The sequence below is a fragment of the Pseudopipra pipra genome, chromosome 28 (genome assembly GCF_036250125.1).
Source record: "Pseudopipra pipra isolate bDixPip1 chromosome 28, bDixPip1.hap1, whole genome shotgun sequence".
NCBI lineage: Eukaryota > Metazoa > Chordata > Aves > Passeriformes > Pipridae > Pseudopipra > Pseudopipra pipra.
In genome coordinates, this window is record NC_087576.1 from 759,210 (window position 1) to 775,530 (window position 16,321).

The following is a 16,321-nucleotide window of genomic DNA, read 5'->3' on the forward strand; positions in this document are numbered from 1 at the left end:
CTCAGCTGAGGTGTGGGGTAACACAGAACGCACCCAGGGACGCCCGAAGGTCACACGTAGCCAGGCCATCCCACAGAGCTGTTCAAATTCCCTGCAATGATAACCTGCTCTTCCAGCTCACTTAACGTTCCCTCCTGTGCTTTTCACTAGGGATTTACATAACCCTCTGCCAAGGAGGCAGGAACAGGAAATATTGTTCAGGAATACGTTACCTGGATGGGTTCAGCACCAAAACAGCTTCTACCTTCCTCCCAGGTTTTCCCTGGTTTGGATGCTGCACACGTACCTGCAGTTCTTCTCACCCTGTTCTTAGCAGGTCACCACAGCACAGGGACCTTTGTCCTGTCCCCAGAGTGCTGGGGACACAGCAGCCACCTGCACAGCATGTCCCTCTCTCCTGGCTCCCTGCATTGCAGTGCTGAGTGTGAGGCACCAGGATTGTTCCACACTCCTCCTCACACAGCTGGGATCTACCTGCCTCCTCTCCCTGGCAACAGAGAGGAGGGAAATGGGGATTGGAGCAGACAGGAGGTGATAAACAATGCAGAGTTGTTCCTGATGGGATTTGTGCTACTGAAACAAACACAGAAAACGGTTTCAGCCAGCTCCAGGGATTTTAGGCTGACAGCTGCTGGCTGCCCAGGACATGGGGGAATGGTTTCAAACTCAGAGAGAGCAGGTTTAGATTGAATATTATGAAAAATTTTTTCCCTGTCAGAGTGGTGAGGCCTTGGCACAGGCTGCCCAGGGAAGCTGTGGCTGCCCCATCCCTGGGAGTGTCCAAGGCCAGGTTGGACAGGGCTCAGAGACATCCTGCTCTAGTGGAAGGTGTCCCTGCCCATAGCAGAGGGGGTGCAACTAGATGAGATTTAAAGTCCTTTCCAACCCAAACCATCCCATGATTCTGTGATTAACACAGCCACAGGCAGATAACAGGCTGCAAGCATGGAATAGCTCAGCCTGGCTGCTCCCTCCTGACAGGACAAGATGAAACAGCAGCTGAGTCTTTCCCTGTCCCAGCTCCCTCCCAGCTCACCCCAGACACAGCTGGGTGTGCAGGCTGATGTGATCACAGACACATCCAATGAGCTGCAGAGGTCAGTCTCATGCCTGCAGCTCCGTCTGGGAATGTGGGATCTGCTGGGTGCCTCCAGGACATCGGTTGGCTGTCAGCCCCTCAGAATGCATGGTCAGGGCACTCCCGGCCTCAGGCGTGCCAAAACCCCTTCCAAAACTTGGCCACAGCTCCTGGAGCCACAGCTGGAGGCTCCTGGAGCATCTGCACTGCCTGGGAGGTGATGGGACACACTGACACCCCCAGCCCAGTGTTCTCAGATGTTCCACTCACCCCTGACCTGGCTGCCCAGACAGCCCGGTCTGAGTTACACAACCTTCCCCACCACTTCTCTTTAAAGAAAAAGAGACTTTGAGACGTCTCAATTACAAAATAACATTTAAAACTTGTCAGGGTTTATTAAGTGTCACACACAGCAATGACTCACTGAGCACGTTGTAACCAGGAGGCTGAAACAGGCTGAGCTGTTCCCTCCCCGCTGTGCAGTGGGACACAAAACTCACAGGATGAGAGGGACATTAAACGAGATTTTTACCCAAGTGACCTGGAAATCAATTCCAAACCCCCTGCATCTGTTCTGACATCATTCCTCCGCTTGCACCTCTCCTTTCCAGTGGCAGAACTGGGATTTCCAGTCTGTGTTCCTAAGTCCACAGGGACACCCCAGACTGGCTTCTCACCTCAGAGGAGGAACAGCCCGACGTGATGTGCCAGCACAGTGCCCCCCTCCAGCACTTCGGTGTCACTCCTTGAGTGCACTAAAGCCAAACAACCCCCACGAGGACACACGGGCTTTATGGTGAGGGAGCTGAAGCTGAAAACACAGGCAGTGAGGACAAGCCCTGAGTCTTGGTTGGTGGCTGCACGTTGCAGCACATCTGGCAAGTGTTTAAAGACCGTCTGTGGCTGCAGGAGGCACCCAGAGATTGGGCCTGGTCTGGGGAATTCTGTACACAGCCCCACAGGGCTCCATCCTCAGCCCAGTCCTCTTCAACATCTTCATTAATGACGTTTGCTTCTTCAAACCTCTCTCAATTTGTCCTTTGCCAAGTTGTCTGTCAGGGCTGGGCTTCTGGGGTGGCTTTTTTGTGGGTTTGTTTTGATTGTTAACTCAGGGCTTATTGCTATTTTCCATTGTCAGTAGTGCGTAGCAGAAAGAGCTGAGATTTAAGAGAACTGAAACTCTTTGGAACCTCAACAACAGGCCGTGTGTTGTGGCTGATGTGCTTTCACAATCCCTTTCTTTCCAGTTTTTCCAGTATGGCCTGAATTCTGTGGACGGACTCCTTCCTGGCCTGCCGGACACTGTCCTGGCCCCCAGTCTCGATGGAATCCAGCTCCAGCAGCAGCTTGGTCAACATCTCCTCCAGGAGCCGGTAAGATTTATCTGTCTTTTTCCCTACAAACTCATCCACCTCTTCCTCCAGCTGCTCAGCCTGCCCCATGACGTGGAGGATCCTCTGGATCTCGGGCTGGATGGCTGTGGGATTTGCAGGAGGGGGGTCGGCAGGTTTGGCTCTGGGCTCCCGGCTGGCGGGCCGGCGCGGGGCGAGGTCGTACAGCTGGGGCTGGGCACTGTACTGCACCCGGGGCTGGGCTGCCCTGGGCTCCCCCGCCGGCCCCGAGGGCTGCTGGTTCACCTCGGAGTAGTAGCTGTGCTGGCTCGGGCTCTGCTCGGGTCTGTCGTAGGCAGAGTCCTGCGGTCGGAGGGAGAAAACACCCGTAAGAGCATCTCCCTTAAACCCAGGGGGTCTCCACTCTCAGCCTGCACCACGTGTGGGCAGGGCTGGGGAAACTGGGCACAGGGATCTGCACTGCTGGAGCAGAACCCCAGCAAGGGGCACGTGTCTGCAGGAGCAGAGTGAGCCCCTGAACCCTTGTTACCCAGGGACAGGAGAGATGCTGAACAGATTTCAGCACGGTCCCGTTTGGGTAGACCAGAAGATCCTTCTCCACAGGCAACACACTCTGGAGGTGTTCCCAAGGAACAGCAGCCCCTATCCCCAAATCCCCCTCTCAGGGCTGCTGCTCCCTGGGGATCAAACCTCTGGAGAGTCACTTGGCTCCTGATCGAACCCAGACCAAGCCGAATGAACAGACATTTTCCTTCTGATTTTTACTTAAACTCCTCCTCAGCAGGGGATGGCTGTGCCCAAAACAAGCACCTGTAGCTGAACACCTGTCCCACAGGTCAGTCCCACGCTCCCTGCTGGACAATTTCTGATTTTGCTGCTCTCGGACAAGCCAGGCGAGGTCTGACCCATTTCCAGACCCACCCCATGATGTCTGGTATCTCCAGTAGTTTACAGAACCACAACTGTGGATTTTGGTCTCCTGTCTGCAAAGAGGTCCCTGTACCTGTGAGTCCCAGGCGGGAGGGTGGGAAGGAGCCCCACTGTTGGTCCAGGACGGGTGTGAGTCGGACACGTACAGGTTCCCGTGGCCTGGGGCCGTGGGCCAGGCATAACGTGGCTGCACCCCATACACTGAGGGGGGGCCCCACGTGTCCTCTGGGGCTCTGGGCTGTGGCACAGGCCCCTGTGCCGTGACCCCTGCACTGCTGTCTCCATATGGATACTGCGGGATCGGCATTCCCGGGGTCTGCAAGGAGAGGGGGAACAGGTGTTACCACCAGGGTCGCTCCCAGCACTGCTCCCTCCACAGAGCCCTGGGAGCTGAAGGGTGGAGCTGGGGGGGGGTCAGGCTCTGCTCCCAGGGAACAAGAGACAGGACAAGAGGAAACGGCCTCAAGCTGTTCCAGGGGAGGTTCAGGTTCAGGACATCCCCCACCACAGCCCCCAAAAAACATCCCACGAACTGCACACGCGACCCCAGGGCTGGAGACTGTCCCTTACCTGTGGTGGGGAGTAGCCAGGGACCTGCTGCCTCCGGAGCACGGAGCCCTCGGCGGGACACTCCGGGGACATGTAGCTCCAGGCGGGAGCGGGCGATGGAGGCCGGTACAGGCCCGTGGGCTCCGGGGGGTAGGGGGCCCGGGGGGGCCCCGAGCAGTAGAACCCCCGTGCCTGGGGCAGGCTGGGGTAGTGCGGGTACGGGGGGCTGTAGGCTCCGTTGGCATAGGGAGAATCCATGGCCTGGAGAGCAGAGGAAAGGTGAGTGGGCATGTACATGGGCAGAGGGGCTCTGGGAACAGGGACTGGCCCTTCCTGCAGCGTTTAACCAGGGGGTTCCTTCAGCCCCGGGCTGATCTCACCCAGTTTTAGGTTCTCCTGGTCTAACCTGGCCGTGCCAGATCCAACACTGAGCTTAACCATGTCAGCTCAGGGTGCAGCCCCTCACAGGGAGCAGCTCCTGGGAGCATCGACCCCAGCACTGCATCACTGACCAGAGGGTGGAAAACACTCCAGGAAACTCCGTTTCCTTGCTCATTCTCACACAGCACGATGCAAACAGAGGAGCTGTAGCAGCTCCAGGCCTGAGGAGCAGGAGCGCAGCTCCCCGAGCCACAGCTCGTGTGGGTCTGAGAACCTGTGTATGGAAGGTCTGCACGCCCAGGATGTGTTGGGATTTACCTGGATCCATCCCAGTAATGTGTCTATGGAACGTGAGCTTCCACTCGACCACAGAGAGGACGACTAAGCACAGGATTTCAGGAGCTCAGGGATGACTCCCTGTAGCTTTGGGCAAAGCAGCGTTTTGCCCCCGAGCTGCTTCAGGCAGCAGAGACTGCACAACCTGCGTGCCGGGATTTATGGAAGAGTCGGACCAGACCTGCACGTCCCACAGGATAAACCAAACCACAGCCGTGTCTGGAGAGCTCACCCCGCTCTGGGAGGGCAAAGCCTTTCCCTTCGCACAGAATTTGCACAGCGGCCCCAAAAAAGCTCTCGCTGCGATAATCCCAGTAAGGGATCCGGGAATGCCCATCCAGGGGCTCGGACCCGGGAATGCCCAGCCGTGGGATCAGGTCCGGGAATGCCCAGCCGTGGGATCGGGGCTCTCCCGCTCGCCGAACCGGCCCGGGATGGCGGCATCACCGGGACCGCTGCGCTAAAACACGTGCCCCAGAAACCTCCCCGTGAGTCGGGTCCGCCGGCAGCGCTTCCCCGCGCCCGGGATGGGGCATCTGCGCCCCGTTACGCGCCCGGGGGGCGGAGACCCGCGAACGGAGCCCCGGGAACCCCAAATCGGCGGGGCGCGGGGGCGCCGGGCAGGGGCCGGGGCCGGGGTCGGTGCCGCCCGTCCCGCGGGGCTGTGCCGTGCCCTGCCCGCCCCGTCCCCGTTACCTGCGCGGCCTCCGGCGGGCGGGGGGACCCGGGCGGGCCCGGCGCGGCCGCGCGCCCGCGGCGCTCCATGGCCGCCGCCAATGGCCGCGCCCCGCGCGCGCCCCGCGCCCAATCGGCGCCCGCGCCCCGCCGCCGCCGCCCAATCGGCGCCCGCCCCGCGCGCACGGCTTAAAAGGGGCCGCGCCCCGCAGGGCCCCGCCCGGTTCCGGGGCGGTGGCGGCGGCACCGGCGCATGGCGGCGCTTCCGCTGCGGCGGCGGCACCACCATGAACTACATGCCCGGCACGGCCAGTCTGATCCAGGACATCGACAGTGAGTGCGCCCGCGGTCCTGCCCCCCGCGGGCTGCCCCGACCCCTCTCCCCGCGGGGAGACGCCCCCCGTGGGCTCCGGTCCCCCCGTGGGCTCCGGTCCCCCCGTGGGCTCCGGTCCCCCCGCGCTGTCTCGGGGCCGGGACCGACGCCCCGCTCTCGTTTCCCCCGCAGAGAAGCACCTGGTGCTGCTGCGGGACGGGCGGACGCTCATCGGGTACCTGCGCAGCATCGACCAGTTCGGTACGGCCGGGCCGGGGGCTGCGGGGGGCTGCGGGCACCCCCTGGGGCCGGTCCCGGGCAGGGAGGAGGAGGAGTAAGAGGGGTCCGCGGTGCGTTTTTAGAGCGTGTTCGTGCTGCGGGTCAAACACGCTGTGTGTCGCTTGGTGCTTCTCCCAGAACCGGGAGCTCCCCCCCGTGATTGTGTCCCGCGCTGATGCTCTGGCATCGCTGTTTGGGCAGAAATAGCCCGGGTGATGTTCGCGCTCCGGCCCATCGCTCGCTCCTTGCCAAGAACCTGCAGCACCAACAACGCCCGCCGTCTTCTCCGCTGCCGAAGGCACGAGGGTCTCAGGTGGGCTCAGCCCGGGGGTCTGAGCTCTCTCCCCGCCCTGCCCGCACGGCTGTGGGAGCTGAGGGGGGAGCTGCCGAGGTGGAGAGAGCTGGGGAGACGGTCGGTGCCTTCGGGGGCGCGGCTCAGAGCACCCACCGAGTGGTGGGAGAGCACCATCACCGCCCGGGGGGCTCTGCCTGGTGGGACGGGACACTCGGTGCAGCTGGAAATCACAGCGAAATGTGGATGGTTTTCTGTCTCTCTCGTCGCTGTAGCAAACTTGGTGTTGCACCAGACTGTGGAGCGCATCCACGTGGGCAAGAAGTATGGGGACATCCCTCGGGGCATCTTTGTCGTGAGGGGCGAGAACGTGGTTCTGCTGGGGGAAATTGTAAGTGAACAGCTCGTGCAGCAGCCTGGGACTGAGCTGGGGGCATTTGTGGTCTGTCTGTCTGCTGAGAAATACAGTCACCGTCCTACTGGGGGGCTGGAATTTAAGCCCCCTCCCAGGGCCAGTTCAGGCTGAACCATCACAGAAATGCTCCCAGGGTGCAGAGGGCAGAGGTGTCTCCTGTAGCTGAAGCCCATCAGGGATGATGTGAGGGATGAAGAGCAATGTGGGGGAGCTGCAGGGAAGCTCCAGCTTCTGTGTGGCATTGCTGGAGGGTGTCATTAGTGGCTGCCTGTCACCTCCCCGCTGGCCCGGGGGTCCCTGCCCATGTTCCCACTCCTCGGGATGCCTCCAGCACCTCTGTTTGCCGTCACCTCCACCCTTTGATGGCACCTGTGGAAGGTGTGTGGGCACAGGTGTCCTGCGGTCCGGGGTGCTGTGCGGAGCTCAACAGGTCATTTCTCCCGCAGGACCTGGAGAAGGAGAGCGACACACCTCTGCAGCAGGTGTCCATTGAAGAGATCCTGGAGGAGCAGCGGGTGGAGCTGCAGGCCAAGCAGGAGTCGGAGAAGCTGAAGGTGCAGGCGCTGAAGGAGCGGGGCCTGTCGGTGCCGCGGGCGGACACGCTGGACGAGTACTAGAGCTGCTGCCCCTTGGGGGCTCCTGATCCGCCTGTGCAGGGACAGAGCTCCTTGGAAAGGCGGCCTTTATTTTCAGATTGTATTTTCTGTACACAAATCATGCCTTTAGTCTCCTTGCAGAGAAGGAGATGAGGTCTGGCACAACGGCTGGGAGCGAGCGTTTGTGTTTGGGAGGCAAATCGCTGCTCTTTGGGTTTGTTTGCTTTTTCCTCCTCATGTGACTCTGGGCGAGAGTTTTCCTTGAAGTGTAAATAAATCCTTGATCCTGGCATCACTGGTTTTCCAGTGTTCTGGTCCTGGTGTTCTGGTCCCCCCTCTCTCAAGACGAGCACCCCTTGTGCCAGCTCGTGTCCCTGCTGGGTGCTGTGCAGGGGGAGCAGGCTTGCTCCAAGGAAAAGCAAGATCCTTCCCTCTGGGATGGGGAAAAGAACCTGGGCACCCCCTGTACCCCAACAAAGATTACCAGCACCCCCCAGCCAGGCTGTGCTGCTCCCCTGCAGCTGAGCCCACCTGCTGATGAAGAGCTGCCACACGAGGGGCAGCACAGCCCCTCTGCCTCCAGCCCCTCCTCACCTCAGTGCTCTGGTGGAGCCGGCGCAGCTGCCTCAGGTTGGAACGTCCTTTGCCCCGAGCGTGTCCCGGTGCTGCCAGAGGTAGGAGAGTCCTTGGCTGTGACGTTGGATTGGGGTTGGCTTTGGGCAGCTGCCAGGCTCCGGGAGCCTCCTGTGTGTGGGCAGGGAAGGGCAAACCTCGGCAGGGACAATCCCTGTGGAAGCTCAGACCACTTTCCTGGGCAGTGGGGAAGTTCTCTGGGGGGAAGAATCTGTGCTGGGGGGACGGCAGGGGTTTTGTCTTCCAAAGTGGCTGGTTTCTGTGCAGGACAAGCCCAGCTCCTCTTGCTGGGGCTGAGCAGAGCTGTCCTGGAGAGCCAACAGCCAACGTGGCCAGCACTGCTTCCCCCTCACTGGCCCGGGGCCCACTTGCTTTGGGGGGAAATGCGTCCCCACCCGTTGGGTGGGCTCGAGTGGGTGTTGTGGGTTTGGGGGTGGCAAAGGTGTAAACAAGGAAATGCTGAAAAAAAAAAAAAGCTTTTATTGAGCTGGAGGTGGCTCCTGCGGCTGGAAAATCCCCGGTGGGAGGGGATGGTTTTTTGGGACCTGGATAGGTCGGGACTCCCCAGAGCCCTGGGGTCTCGCTGCTGGAGGGTGGGAAGAAGAGGAGGAGGAGAAAGGCTGCGCTGGTGCCGGTAGTCTCGGGTTCGGTGCCTTCAGCCCGAGGTGGGCGGTGCGAGGGGCTGGTGCGGTCGGACCCCCGACTGGGGTGTCGGGGGGACCCCCGAGGCGCGGGGTCGCTCCCGCTGTCCCTTTACATAATCCCGTGACGCCGGGGGCGGCCCGTGGCGTCACGGCGGTGACGCAGCCCCGGAGGCGGCCGGTGGCGGCGGGAGGCGCCCGGACCGCGCCGGGCATGGTGTGCGGGGACCCCCGCGCCATGGAGCTGGAGAACATCGTGGCCAACACCGTCCTGCTCAAGGCACGGGAAGGTACCGGCACCTGGTCCCTGCTCCCCGTCCCGCTCCCCGTTCCCAGGCTGCACCCCGGTGTCCTCCCCGCGACCCCCTCCCAACAGGCACCCCCAGCCCGCGGCACCCCCCCGAACCCCTCCGCGGGCACCCCGGGACCCCTCGGTCGGGACGGCGGGTGCCGGGTGGGCTCGTCCCGGGTGGCATCGCCGAGCCCCCGGAGGGACCGGCTGCCCCGGAGCTGTGCCCGGTGCGCTGGGACGTGTCTGTCCGTCCGTCATACCCGCCCGCAGACCCGGGGACGGGAGCAGGGAGCGTAAAAAGCGATTTAGTGCCGTTCCCCGAGGGGTGCGTGTGCAGGGGTGGCCGGGAGCCGCTCTGTCCGTGTGTCCGTGCCGGTGGGACGAGCCTGGCACGGACGGGACTCGCTCCAGCCGAACTTTGCCGGTGCCGGGACGGTTCGGTGCAGGCCGGAGCCAAAGGGGCACTGCCAGGACGAACTCGGCCTCGCCGGGAGGTGCCGGCGGTGCCGTCCTGGTGCGAGCCCTGTGGCCGCCGGGGCGAGGAGCTGCGGGCGTCGCGCCCCTCCGGAGCGGGACTTGGCACGGGCTCCCAGGGAGCCTTTGTTTGCTTTTGGTTTCCTTTGGGAAGCCGGCGCCCTCGTCACTGAACCTTCCTGACCGAAAAGCGAACGGCCCTGGAGCCGCCGGCGCTGCCCTGCGGGAGAATTGGGGGCCAGGCGTGTCAGGGTTTGGTCCTGCACATCCCTGTATCCCAAAGGTCTCCTTACCCCCATCCTGTCGCTCCCGGCAGTGCCGGGGGTGCTGCGGGGACAGCCCATGTGCCGGGGCTGGAGTGGTGCCGCTGTTCTCGCCAGGGAGGGAGAGATTTGGTGTCGGCAGCTTGAAGCAGCCGTGGGCGATCCCAGCGATGCTCCTGCTCGGGGCTGCTCCTGTCCAGTGGGATGCTTGACGGCTCCTGCATGAGCCAGAGTCTCAACGGAGCTGGTGCTGGAGAAGAAGAATTTTGAGCGAGGGTGGCTCTGCTGCCGTGGGCACCACATGGGTTAATGTCAGTGTGTGATGGTGTGAGAGGTGATGGAAGCGGGGACGTGGAGTGAGACCAGGGCTGGGACAAGGGCTGGGTCCCGGCTGGGTGGAGATTGGAGCAGTGGGGAGGACTGGAGCCTCCTCAGTGAAAAGCTGAGACCCCACAGCCATGGCTGGGGATCCCCATGCTTGGAGTGACAGGCCGTCATGGAAGGTGCTGGAAGGCACAGGGGGCTCGGTGAGGTCCATCCCAGGAGCATCCCGATGAGCATCCCTGCGAGGTCGGGTCGGCCTGGCCCACCATGCCAGGATGGTTCCTGGGGCAGGTGGAAGGTCCTTGCCTGGGCATCATCCCTTTGCCAGGAGCCCAGGGGGCTCCAGCCTGGGCACCGCAGGCCGAGGGGAGCGGCTGCTCCTCTTCCTCAGGCCCCTGTGCCCCCGTGTCAGGGTGAGCAGGGGGCCCAGGGCCCTCTCGCTCCCGAGGCCGCTCCGCTGGCTGGCGCGGGGCGATTCCTGCTGGAGGAAGCAGCGATGACGGCAGGAAGCTCTGCCCGGCCGGAGTGCCGGCCCCGCTGGAGCCCAGCACCGCGGGCTCGCCTCGGCGTCACCGGGGCTGGCGGTGGGTGGTGCTGATGTCAGGTCCCTGCAGGGATGACTTCACGCACCAAGTGTCTGCCCAGGAGGGAGTGGTGGCTGGTGGGGGACCACCCCTCTGCCCCCTCGGTGTCCCTGCAGAGTTCCCATTGCTGAGGATGGGGGAATAGGGAAGCCAAATGTTTACAGGAGGGAGCGACACTGTGCAGGAGGAATCCTGCACATGCCAGGCTCGACCTCCCCTGGTGCCAGATGATGCTGAGGGGGATCCCCTCCCTGCCCTGGGAGTCAGGATTGGGTGGGGATCCCCTTGGCTGTTCACAATCAGGGTCCCTGAAGGGTCAGAGCCCACTCTGGGGCTGGGGGTCTGTTTTCCCACGTGGCTTTAGCAGTGCCCAAAGCCCAGAGCAGTGCTGGCAGCGTGTGGTGTGTGAGCGATGGGTTTTGGGGGCCAGGAGCGGTGGGATCAGGGAACCCCCAAACCAGGTGACTCTGCAGGACTGGGCAGGGGCTCTGCCACCCCATTTCCCTTATCGCTGGTGGCCCAGAGCAGTGATGCCCATCGTGCCAGCATGACCTTGGCCCTTCGTTCCCGGCTGCAGGAGGCGGCAGCAAGAGGAAAGGCCGGAGCAAGAAGTGGAGGGAGATCCTGCGGTTCCCACACATCAGCCAGTGCGATGAGCTGCGGCAGGGCCTGGGTGAGCCGGGGGGGCACCGGGAGCCGGGAGGGCACTGGGAGCCGGCAGAACCAGCTCGCAGGTCCTGGCACAGCCGGGGCTGCGGCGTGTGCTGGGCAGCTCCCGTGGCAGCTCCTGCCTTCCCCTGCAGAGCAGGACTATGGCAGCCTGTGCCAGCGGCAGCCCATCGGCCGCCTGCTCTTCCGGCAGTTCTGTGAGACACGGCCGGAGCTCCTGCGCTGCATCCGCTTCCTGGACGCCGTGGTGAGGGACCCTCGGGATGCTCGGGATGCACTGAGGTGTTTTCCCGGGAGGGGGCTGTTGGGGTTGGGCTGAGCCCTGTGGCAGGTCCAGTGTGACCCCAGGGCTGTGGCTGAGGAGCGGTCCCAGTTGTGCCTGCTGTGAGTGGTGCCCATAGGGCAGGAGCAGGGGGGAATCCCTCACCCCGTGGCCGGGGCAGACCTGCCTCATTCTGGGAGGTGGGGAGGCTCGGTGGAGTCACAGGGCAGAGCTGTGCCTGGTGCCCCGTCTGCAGCACCCTCTTCTCCTCGGGCGTCCCAGGAGGAGTATGAACTCTCCCCAGATGAGAAGCGGAAGGAGATGGGTGAAGAGATCATCCAGCGGTTCCTCAGGCAGGAGGTGAGTCCTGGGGGGGCTTTTCCTCCTCCAGGAAGTGACCAAGATGAGATGGGATCACGGGTGGGGTGCAGGAGTGATATACCCAGGAGGGTGTGATCCCTCTGCTCCCCTTGGCAGTCCCCGGACTCCCTGCCCGAGGTGGGCCACCCCCACGCCAGTGAGTACCTGCAGGACCTGCAGAAGAGCCCCTGCAAGGACCTGTTCAGCAGCTGCCTGCGGTGAGCACCCTACCCAGGGCTGGGGGACGGGGGGGCTGTGGTGGCACCAACAGCCCCCTCTCCCCACAGCCCCCTGCACCAGTTCCTGAGCGGGGACCCCTTCGCCGACTACCGGGCCAGCATGTACTTCGACCGGTTCCTGCAGTGGAAGTACCTGGAGAGGTGAGGGCTCTGAGGGGTGTTGGGGGCCCCGGAGGGCGCGGGGCTGACGTGTCCGGCCGGGGCTGTGCGTTCCAGGCAGGCTATCACCAAGGACACCTTCCGGCAGTACCGGATCCTGGGCAAGGGCGGGTTCGGAGAGGTACGGCCACGGAGGAGGGAGGGCTGGGGGGGTGGATGGGCTGGGGGCTCACCCCACTGCCGGCCCTGGCCCCCCAGGTGTGTGCCTGCCAGGTGCGGGCCACGGGCAAGATGTACGCCTGCAAGAAACTGGAGAAGAAACGGATCAAGAAGCGGAAAGGGGAGGTGATGGCCCTGAACAAGAAGCAGATCCTGGAGAAAGTCAACAGCCGGTTCGTGGTGCGTGTGGGACCCTCCCGGGGGGCTGGGGGGGCCGGGGCTGGTGCTGATGGCCAAGGTGGGCACACAGGTGAGCCTGGCCTATGCCTACGAGACGAAGGATGCTCTGTGCCTGGTGCTGACCATCATGAACGGGGGAGACCTCAAGTTCCACATCTACAACATGGGGAACCCCGGCTTTGAGGACAAGCGCGTGGCCTTCTATGCAGCAGAGATCTGCTGTGGGCTCCAGCACCTGCACCAGGAGGGCATCGTCTACAGGTGAGCTGGGCATGGGGCAGCGGGTGCTGAGCCACCCCTCTGCACGGGGCTGAGCCACCCCTCTGTCCCCACAGGGACCTGAAGCCGGAGAATATCCTGCTGGATGACGATGGTGAGGAGGGAGCTGCTGGGTGTGACCCTGCCCATGCTCATGGCACGGGGATGGGTCTCTGTGTGATCCAGGGGGTGCCTGGCTGTGCCCTTGGGGGGATGTGCTGGGATGTGAGGTGACCCTTCCCTGGGATAATGCCCTCAGCCCCCTCCCTGCCCCAGGCCACATCAGGATCTCTGACCTGGGGCTGGCTGTCAAGATCCCCGAGGGTGAGACCATCCGCGGCCGCGTGGGCACCGTCGGCTACATGGGTGAGCGTGAGGGCTGCACTGGTGGGCTGGACCAGGGTCCTTGTGTGGCACCGTGCCCGGGTGCTGACAGCTGGGGCTGTGCCCCACAGCCCCGGAGGTGATCAGCAATGAGCGATACACCTTCAGCCCCGACTGGTGGGGCCTGGGTTGCCTGGTGTACGAGATGATCGAGGGGCAGTCGCCCTTCCGCGCCCGCAAGGAGCGGGTGAAGCGGGAGGAGGTGGAGAAGCGGGTGCAGGAGGAGCAGGAGCTCTACTCGGACAAGTTCAGCGAGGACGCTCAGGCCATCTGCAAGTTGGTGAGCTGGGGACCCAGGAGTCCCCGCGGGGGCCGGACCAGGTCCATCCCTGCTGTGACACCCCCGTTCCCCTCCCCAGCTCCTGGCCAAGGACCCCGGGGTGCGGCTGGGCTGCGGGGCCAGCGGGGCGGCCGAGGTGAAGCGACATCCCTTCTTCAGGACCATCAACTTCAAGCGGCTGGAGGCCGGAATCATGACCCCCCCCTTCGTGCCGGACGTAAGGGCCGGGCAGGGGTGGGCACCCACGGTGTGGGGGGACAGCCTCACTCCCCCCACTGCCCTCCTGACAGCCCCCGGGCCCTGCAGCCGCGGGCAGTTTATTGCAAGGACGTGCTGGACATCGAGCAGTTCTCCACGGTGAAGGGCGTCAACTTGGACCAAACCGACAGTGATTTCTACGCCAAATTCGCCACGGGCAGCGTCTCCATCCCCTGGCAGAACGAGGTACTGGGGGCGTGGTGCACCAGAGGAGTCCCACCCAGCTGTGGTGCTGCCGGTGCCCAACCCTGCGGTGACCTGACCCCCCCAGATGATCGAGACCGAGTGTTTCAAGGACCTCAACGTGTTTGGCCCCAGCGGGACCCGCTCCCCCGACCTGGACTGGCAGCGGCTGCCCGAGCCCCCCAAGCGCAGCCTCTTGCAGCGGCTCTTCCGGCGACACGTAAGGGACAGGGGCGTGTTTCGGGGGGCTGGGGTGCCCTGGGGTCTCCCCGAGACCACCCTGGCTCACTGCCCATCATCCGTCTGACTGTTCCTTGCAGCCAGCTGACTACACCATTGGCACCTCTGTCCACCCCCCCAGCCCAGCTGCTGTGAACTCACACCCTCCTGCGGCCAAATCCTCCTGCCAGGCACCAGCACCAGCACTGTCTTGACCCCTCGGGGGGCCCCCAGCCCCCGTGTGCCCTCTCAGGGTTATCCTGGAGCAGCTCTGGGGCCGGGGGCTCCGGGGATGCTCACGGAGGGGAGGGGGATGCTGGCACGGGCTGATGTGGGTGGGCAGGGGGCGATGGGGGCAGAGGGGTGGAAGCTGCCTTGACCCCAACCCTGCCAGCTCCCCATCCCTCCAACCTGTTCCTGGAGGCTTCCACTGCAGGACCACCTCCCACCAGCTCCCCTCCCCACTGCCAGGGGAGGGGGCCAGGGCACAGACCTGTTTCTGCTGCTTTTGAGCCCATTATCTTATCACCGGGTCAGAGCGTGACCTCTGCGGGCATTGGGGGGGGCTGTGGTTTATCTGCACTCTCCAAATAGCAACACGGGCAGCCTTGGAGTGGGGGGACACCCTGGCCCCCCCGGCTGTGCTGCAGCAGGAGGGACGGGGTCACCCCGACAGAGCCTCCCCCCAGAGAAGCACGGCCTCCCCTGCTCCGGCCACTGCGGTGGGAAGCGGGCTGGGAGAGGGGAATTTTCTCGAAGGTGGCTGGGCAAGGAGGGGGTGAGGGGCTCCCCCCATCCTCACAAGGCAGCTCCAGGCAGCCTCGGGGTTCCTGGGCCCCCCATCCCTTTGGGCCCTGGTGAATCTCCAGCACCTTTGGTCGGCGTTGATCCAGTTTTGTATATTTTGTACATTTGTGAATATTTGTACCTCGAGCCCTGTTGTACATTTTTTAAGCGAAAAGCTGCAAACGGAGCTGCGTGGTGACTTTGTGGGGGGACTTGAGGGGCGTTTCGGGGGGGCTGTGGGGGCTTTCTCGGGTGTTTTACCTCCCCCAGCATGTTCTCCCCCCTCCTTGCCCTGCGGGATGTGGGTGGGGGTGCTGGGTGCCCATCCCGGGGCGGGGCTGTGCTGGTTTCCCGGGCATCCCCTTGCTGGCACACGGGATATGGCCACGTGCTGCCCGTGCCCCCAGCCCCGTCCCCAGAAGAGCAGGGCTCAGCCGAGGGGCCAGCTGGGTCCAGGCAGGTCCGAGCTGTGGCCAGAGCCTTGTCCTGCCCTGCTGCTGGAGCTCAGTGGGCTCAGCCGGCCAGGCCAGCTGTGTTCTGATGGAGAGGCGCCCGAGGTAGGTGCTGGGACCCCAATCCCATCCCTGGTGCCTGTGGCTTTGCTGCTGCTCCTCCTGGCTACCCTCGGTACCCCCCTGCTGCTGTTCCTTTCCCTCGCAGGCTCGATGCATGCATCAGCAGGGGGACCTCAAGGGACATCCAGAGGAGATGCTGAAGCCACATCAGGAGCTGGTGAGGGTCCTGGGTGTGTCCCAGATCACCAGAGCCCCCTGAGGGTTCTGGAATCCTTTTTGGAGTCCCCTTGTGGCACCCTGGGGATGGGTCACCTGGAGCGTTTCCCTCGTGTGCTGTGGCACAGTGTGACTTGTCCTCATGTCCCCTCCCCAGGGGCACAGGGGAGCTCGTGCCCCTCCAGCCCCCCCAGCCCAGAGCCAGAGGGGTGGCTCTGCCGGGGCTGTTTTGGTTCTTCTCACAAACAACTGCGTGTCCTTGTGCCAAGGCCTCGTGCCGGGAGCCACTGCTCCGTCTGGGATAACAACAGTCCTGGGTGGTTCACAGCTGGGGGGTCTCTGGTCCCCCTCACTGTCAGGGCAGGGGGGCTGTGGGTAATGCACAGTATGTGGGGGTCTCTGGTCTCCCTTAGCACCCAGACCCGTGGGTGCTCCGTGTGCCTTTGGCCAGAGCTCTGGGCAAGGAGCTCCCGGGAGCAGCTCAGGGATTTCAAACCCTCTGGAATTTCCCTCACTCCATGTGCAGGCAGGTGGGAGCAGGTGGGTGAAGCCCGGAGCAGGGAGAGCTGTGGCACAACCTGGGAGTCACAGCTGTGGGATCATGGCTGCAGCGAGGATTTCCCAGCAAACATTTGGGAAGGGGACGGTGCAGCCTCCGGCTTCCTCCTGGTCCCTCCAGCACCTTCGTCCAGTCACGCATCGCTGACGTGAACGTGGGGTGCTTTCTGCACATTGCAGAGGATGGCAGCCCTGGCGATGGAGAGGAGCATCCTGAGGAGCAGCAGGA

The 16,321-nt window shown here is 63.5% G+C and overlaps 3 protein-coding genes across 8 annotated transcripts; 2 read left to right on the forward strand and 1 right to left on the reverse strand.

Annotated features, from left to right (window-relative positions):
- Positions 1–1,440: 1,440 nt before the first annotated feature.
- On the reverse strand, positions 1,441–8,006 carry BAG4 (BAG cochaperone 4). 3 transcript variants are annotated; one of them, XM_064637967.1, is made up of 4 exons: positions 7,791–8,006; positions 3,931–4,170; positions 3,434–3,676; positions 1,441–2,772 (listed from the first exon to the last, which is right to left on the reverse strand). In XM_064637967.1, the coding sequence occupies exons 2-4, from the start codon at positions 4,165–4,167 to the stop codon at positions 2,305–2,307; spliced, it is 948 nt and encodes a 315-aa protein (XP_064494037.1). In that variant the 5' UTR covers positions 4,168–4,170; positions 7,791–8,006; the 3' UTR covers positions 1,441–2,304. The 3 variants fall into 3 exon arrangements, with proteins under 3 accessions (XP_064494037.1, XP_064494036.1, XP_064494038.1); XM_064637966.1 differs by having other exon boundaries at positions 7,728–8,006; XM_064637968.1 differs by lacking the exon at positions 7,791–8,006 and adding an exon at positions 5,323–5,405.
- On the forward strand, positions 5,505–7,488 carry LSM1 (LSM1 homolog, mRNA degradation associated). 2 transcript variants are annotated; one of them, XM_064637973.1, is made up of 5 exons: positions 5,505–5,634; positions 5,807–5,875; positions 6,095–6,206; positions 6,461–6,576; positions 7,047–7,488. In XM_064637973.1, coding segments are annotated over exons 1-5 (345 nt in total). In that variant the 5' UTR covers positions 5,505–5,588; the 3' UTR covers positions 7,049–7,488. The 2 variants fall into 2 exon arrangements, with proteins under 2 accessions (XP_064494043.1, XP_064494042.1); XM_064637972.1 differs by lacking the exon at positions 6,095–6,206 and having other exon boundaries at positions 5,506–5,634.
- Positions 8,007–8,614: 608 nt separating the features above from the next.
- Positions 8,615–14,950, forward strand: LOC135403706 (G protein-coupled receptor kinase 5-like). Of its 3 annotated transcripts, none has more exons than XM_064637962.1 (16): positions 8,615–8,760; positions 10,985–11,080; positions 11,211–11,323; positions 11,621–11,698; positions 11,816–11,916; positions 11,986–12,078; positions 12,154–12,217; positions 12,295–12,435; positions 12,506–12,696; positions 12,771–12,808; positions 12,970–13,059; positions 13,149–13,357; positions 13,437–13,574; positions 13,664–13,801; positions 13,887–14,018; positions 14,119–14,950. In XM_064637962.1, the coding sequence occupies exons 1-16, from the start codon at positions 8,685–8,687 to the stop codon at positions 14,230–14,232; spliced, it is 1,812 nt and encodes a 603-aa protein (XP_064494032.1). In that variant the 5' UTR covers positions 8,615–8,684; the 3' UTR covers positions 14,233–14,950. The 3 variants fall into 3 exon arrangements, with proteins under 3 accessions (XP_064494032.1, XP_064494033.1, XP_064494034.1); XM_064637963.1 differs by having other exon boundaries at positions 8,617–8,760; positions 11,216–11,323; XM_064637964.1 differs by lacking the exons at positions 8,615–8,760; positions 10,985–11,080; positions 11,211–11,323 and adding an exon at positions 11,336–11,358.
- Positions 14,951–16,321: the final 1,371 nt, after the last annotated feature.

What these genes read in the sequence shown, in the direction of transcription:
- LSM1 (XM_064637972.1), top strand. Translation starts at nt 5,589, where the DNA reads ATGAACTACATGCCCGGCACGGCCAGTCTGATCCAGGACATCGACA. An exon ending in GCGCAGCATCGACCAGTTCG is followed by an intron (nt 5,876 to 6,460) that starts GTACGGCCGGGC and finishes TCGTCGCTGTAG; the next exon opens with CAAACTTGGTGTTGCACCAG. An exon ending in TGGTTCTGCTGGGGGAAATT is followed by an intron (nt 6,577 to 7,046) that starts GTAAGTGAACAG and finishes TTTCTCCCGCAG; the next exon opens with GACCTGGAGAAGGAGAGCGA.
- BAG4 (XM_064637968.1), bottom strand. Translation starts at nt 5,391, where the DNA reads ATGGAGCGCCGCGGGCGCGCGGCCGCGCCGGGCCCGCCCGGGTCCCCC. An exon ending in CTGGCTACTCCCCACCACAG is followed by an intron (nt 3,677 to 3,930) that starts GTAAGGGACAGT and finishes CTCTCCTTGCAG; the next exon opens with ACCCCGGGAATGCCGATCCC. An exon ending in CTCCCGCCTGGGACTCACAG is followed by an intron (nt 2,773 to 3,433) that starts GTACAGGGACCT and finishes CTCCGACCGCAG; the next exon opens with GACTCTGCCTACGACAGACC.
- LOC135403706 (XM_064637962.1), top strand. Translation starts at nt 8,685, where the DNA reads ATGGTGTGCGGGGACCCCCGCGCCATGGAGCTGGAGAACATCGTGGCC. An exon ending in TGAGCTGCGGCAGGGCCTGG is followed by an intron (nt 11,081 to 11,210) that starts GTGAGCCGGGGG and finishes CTTCCCCTGCAG; the next exon opens with AGCAGGACTATGGCAGCCTG. An exon ending in CAGGAGGGCATCGTCTACAG is followed by an intron (nt 12,697 to 12,770) that starts GTGAGCTGGGCA and finishes CTGTCCCCACAG; the next exon opens with GGACCTGAAGCCGGAGAATA.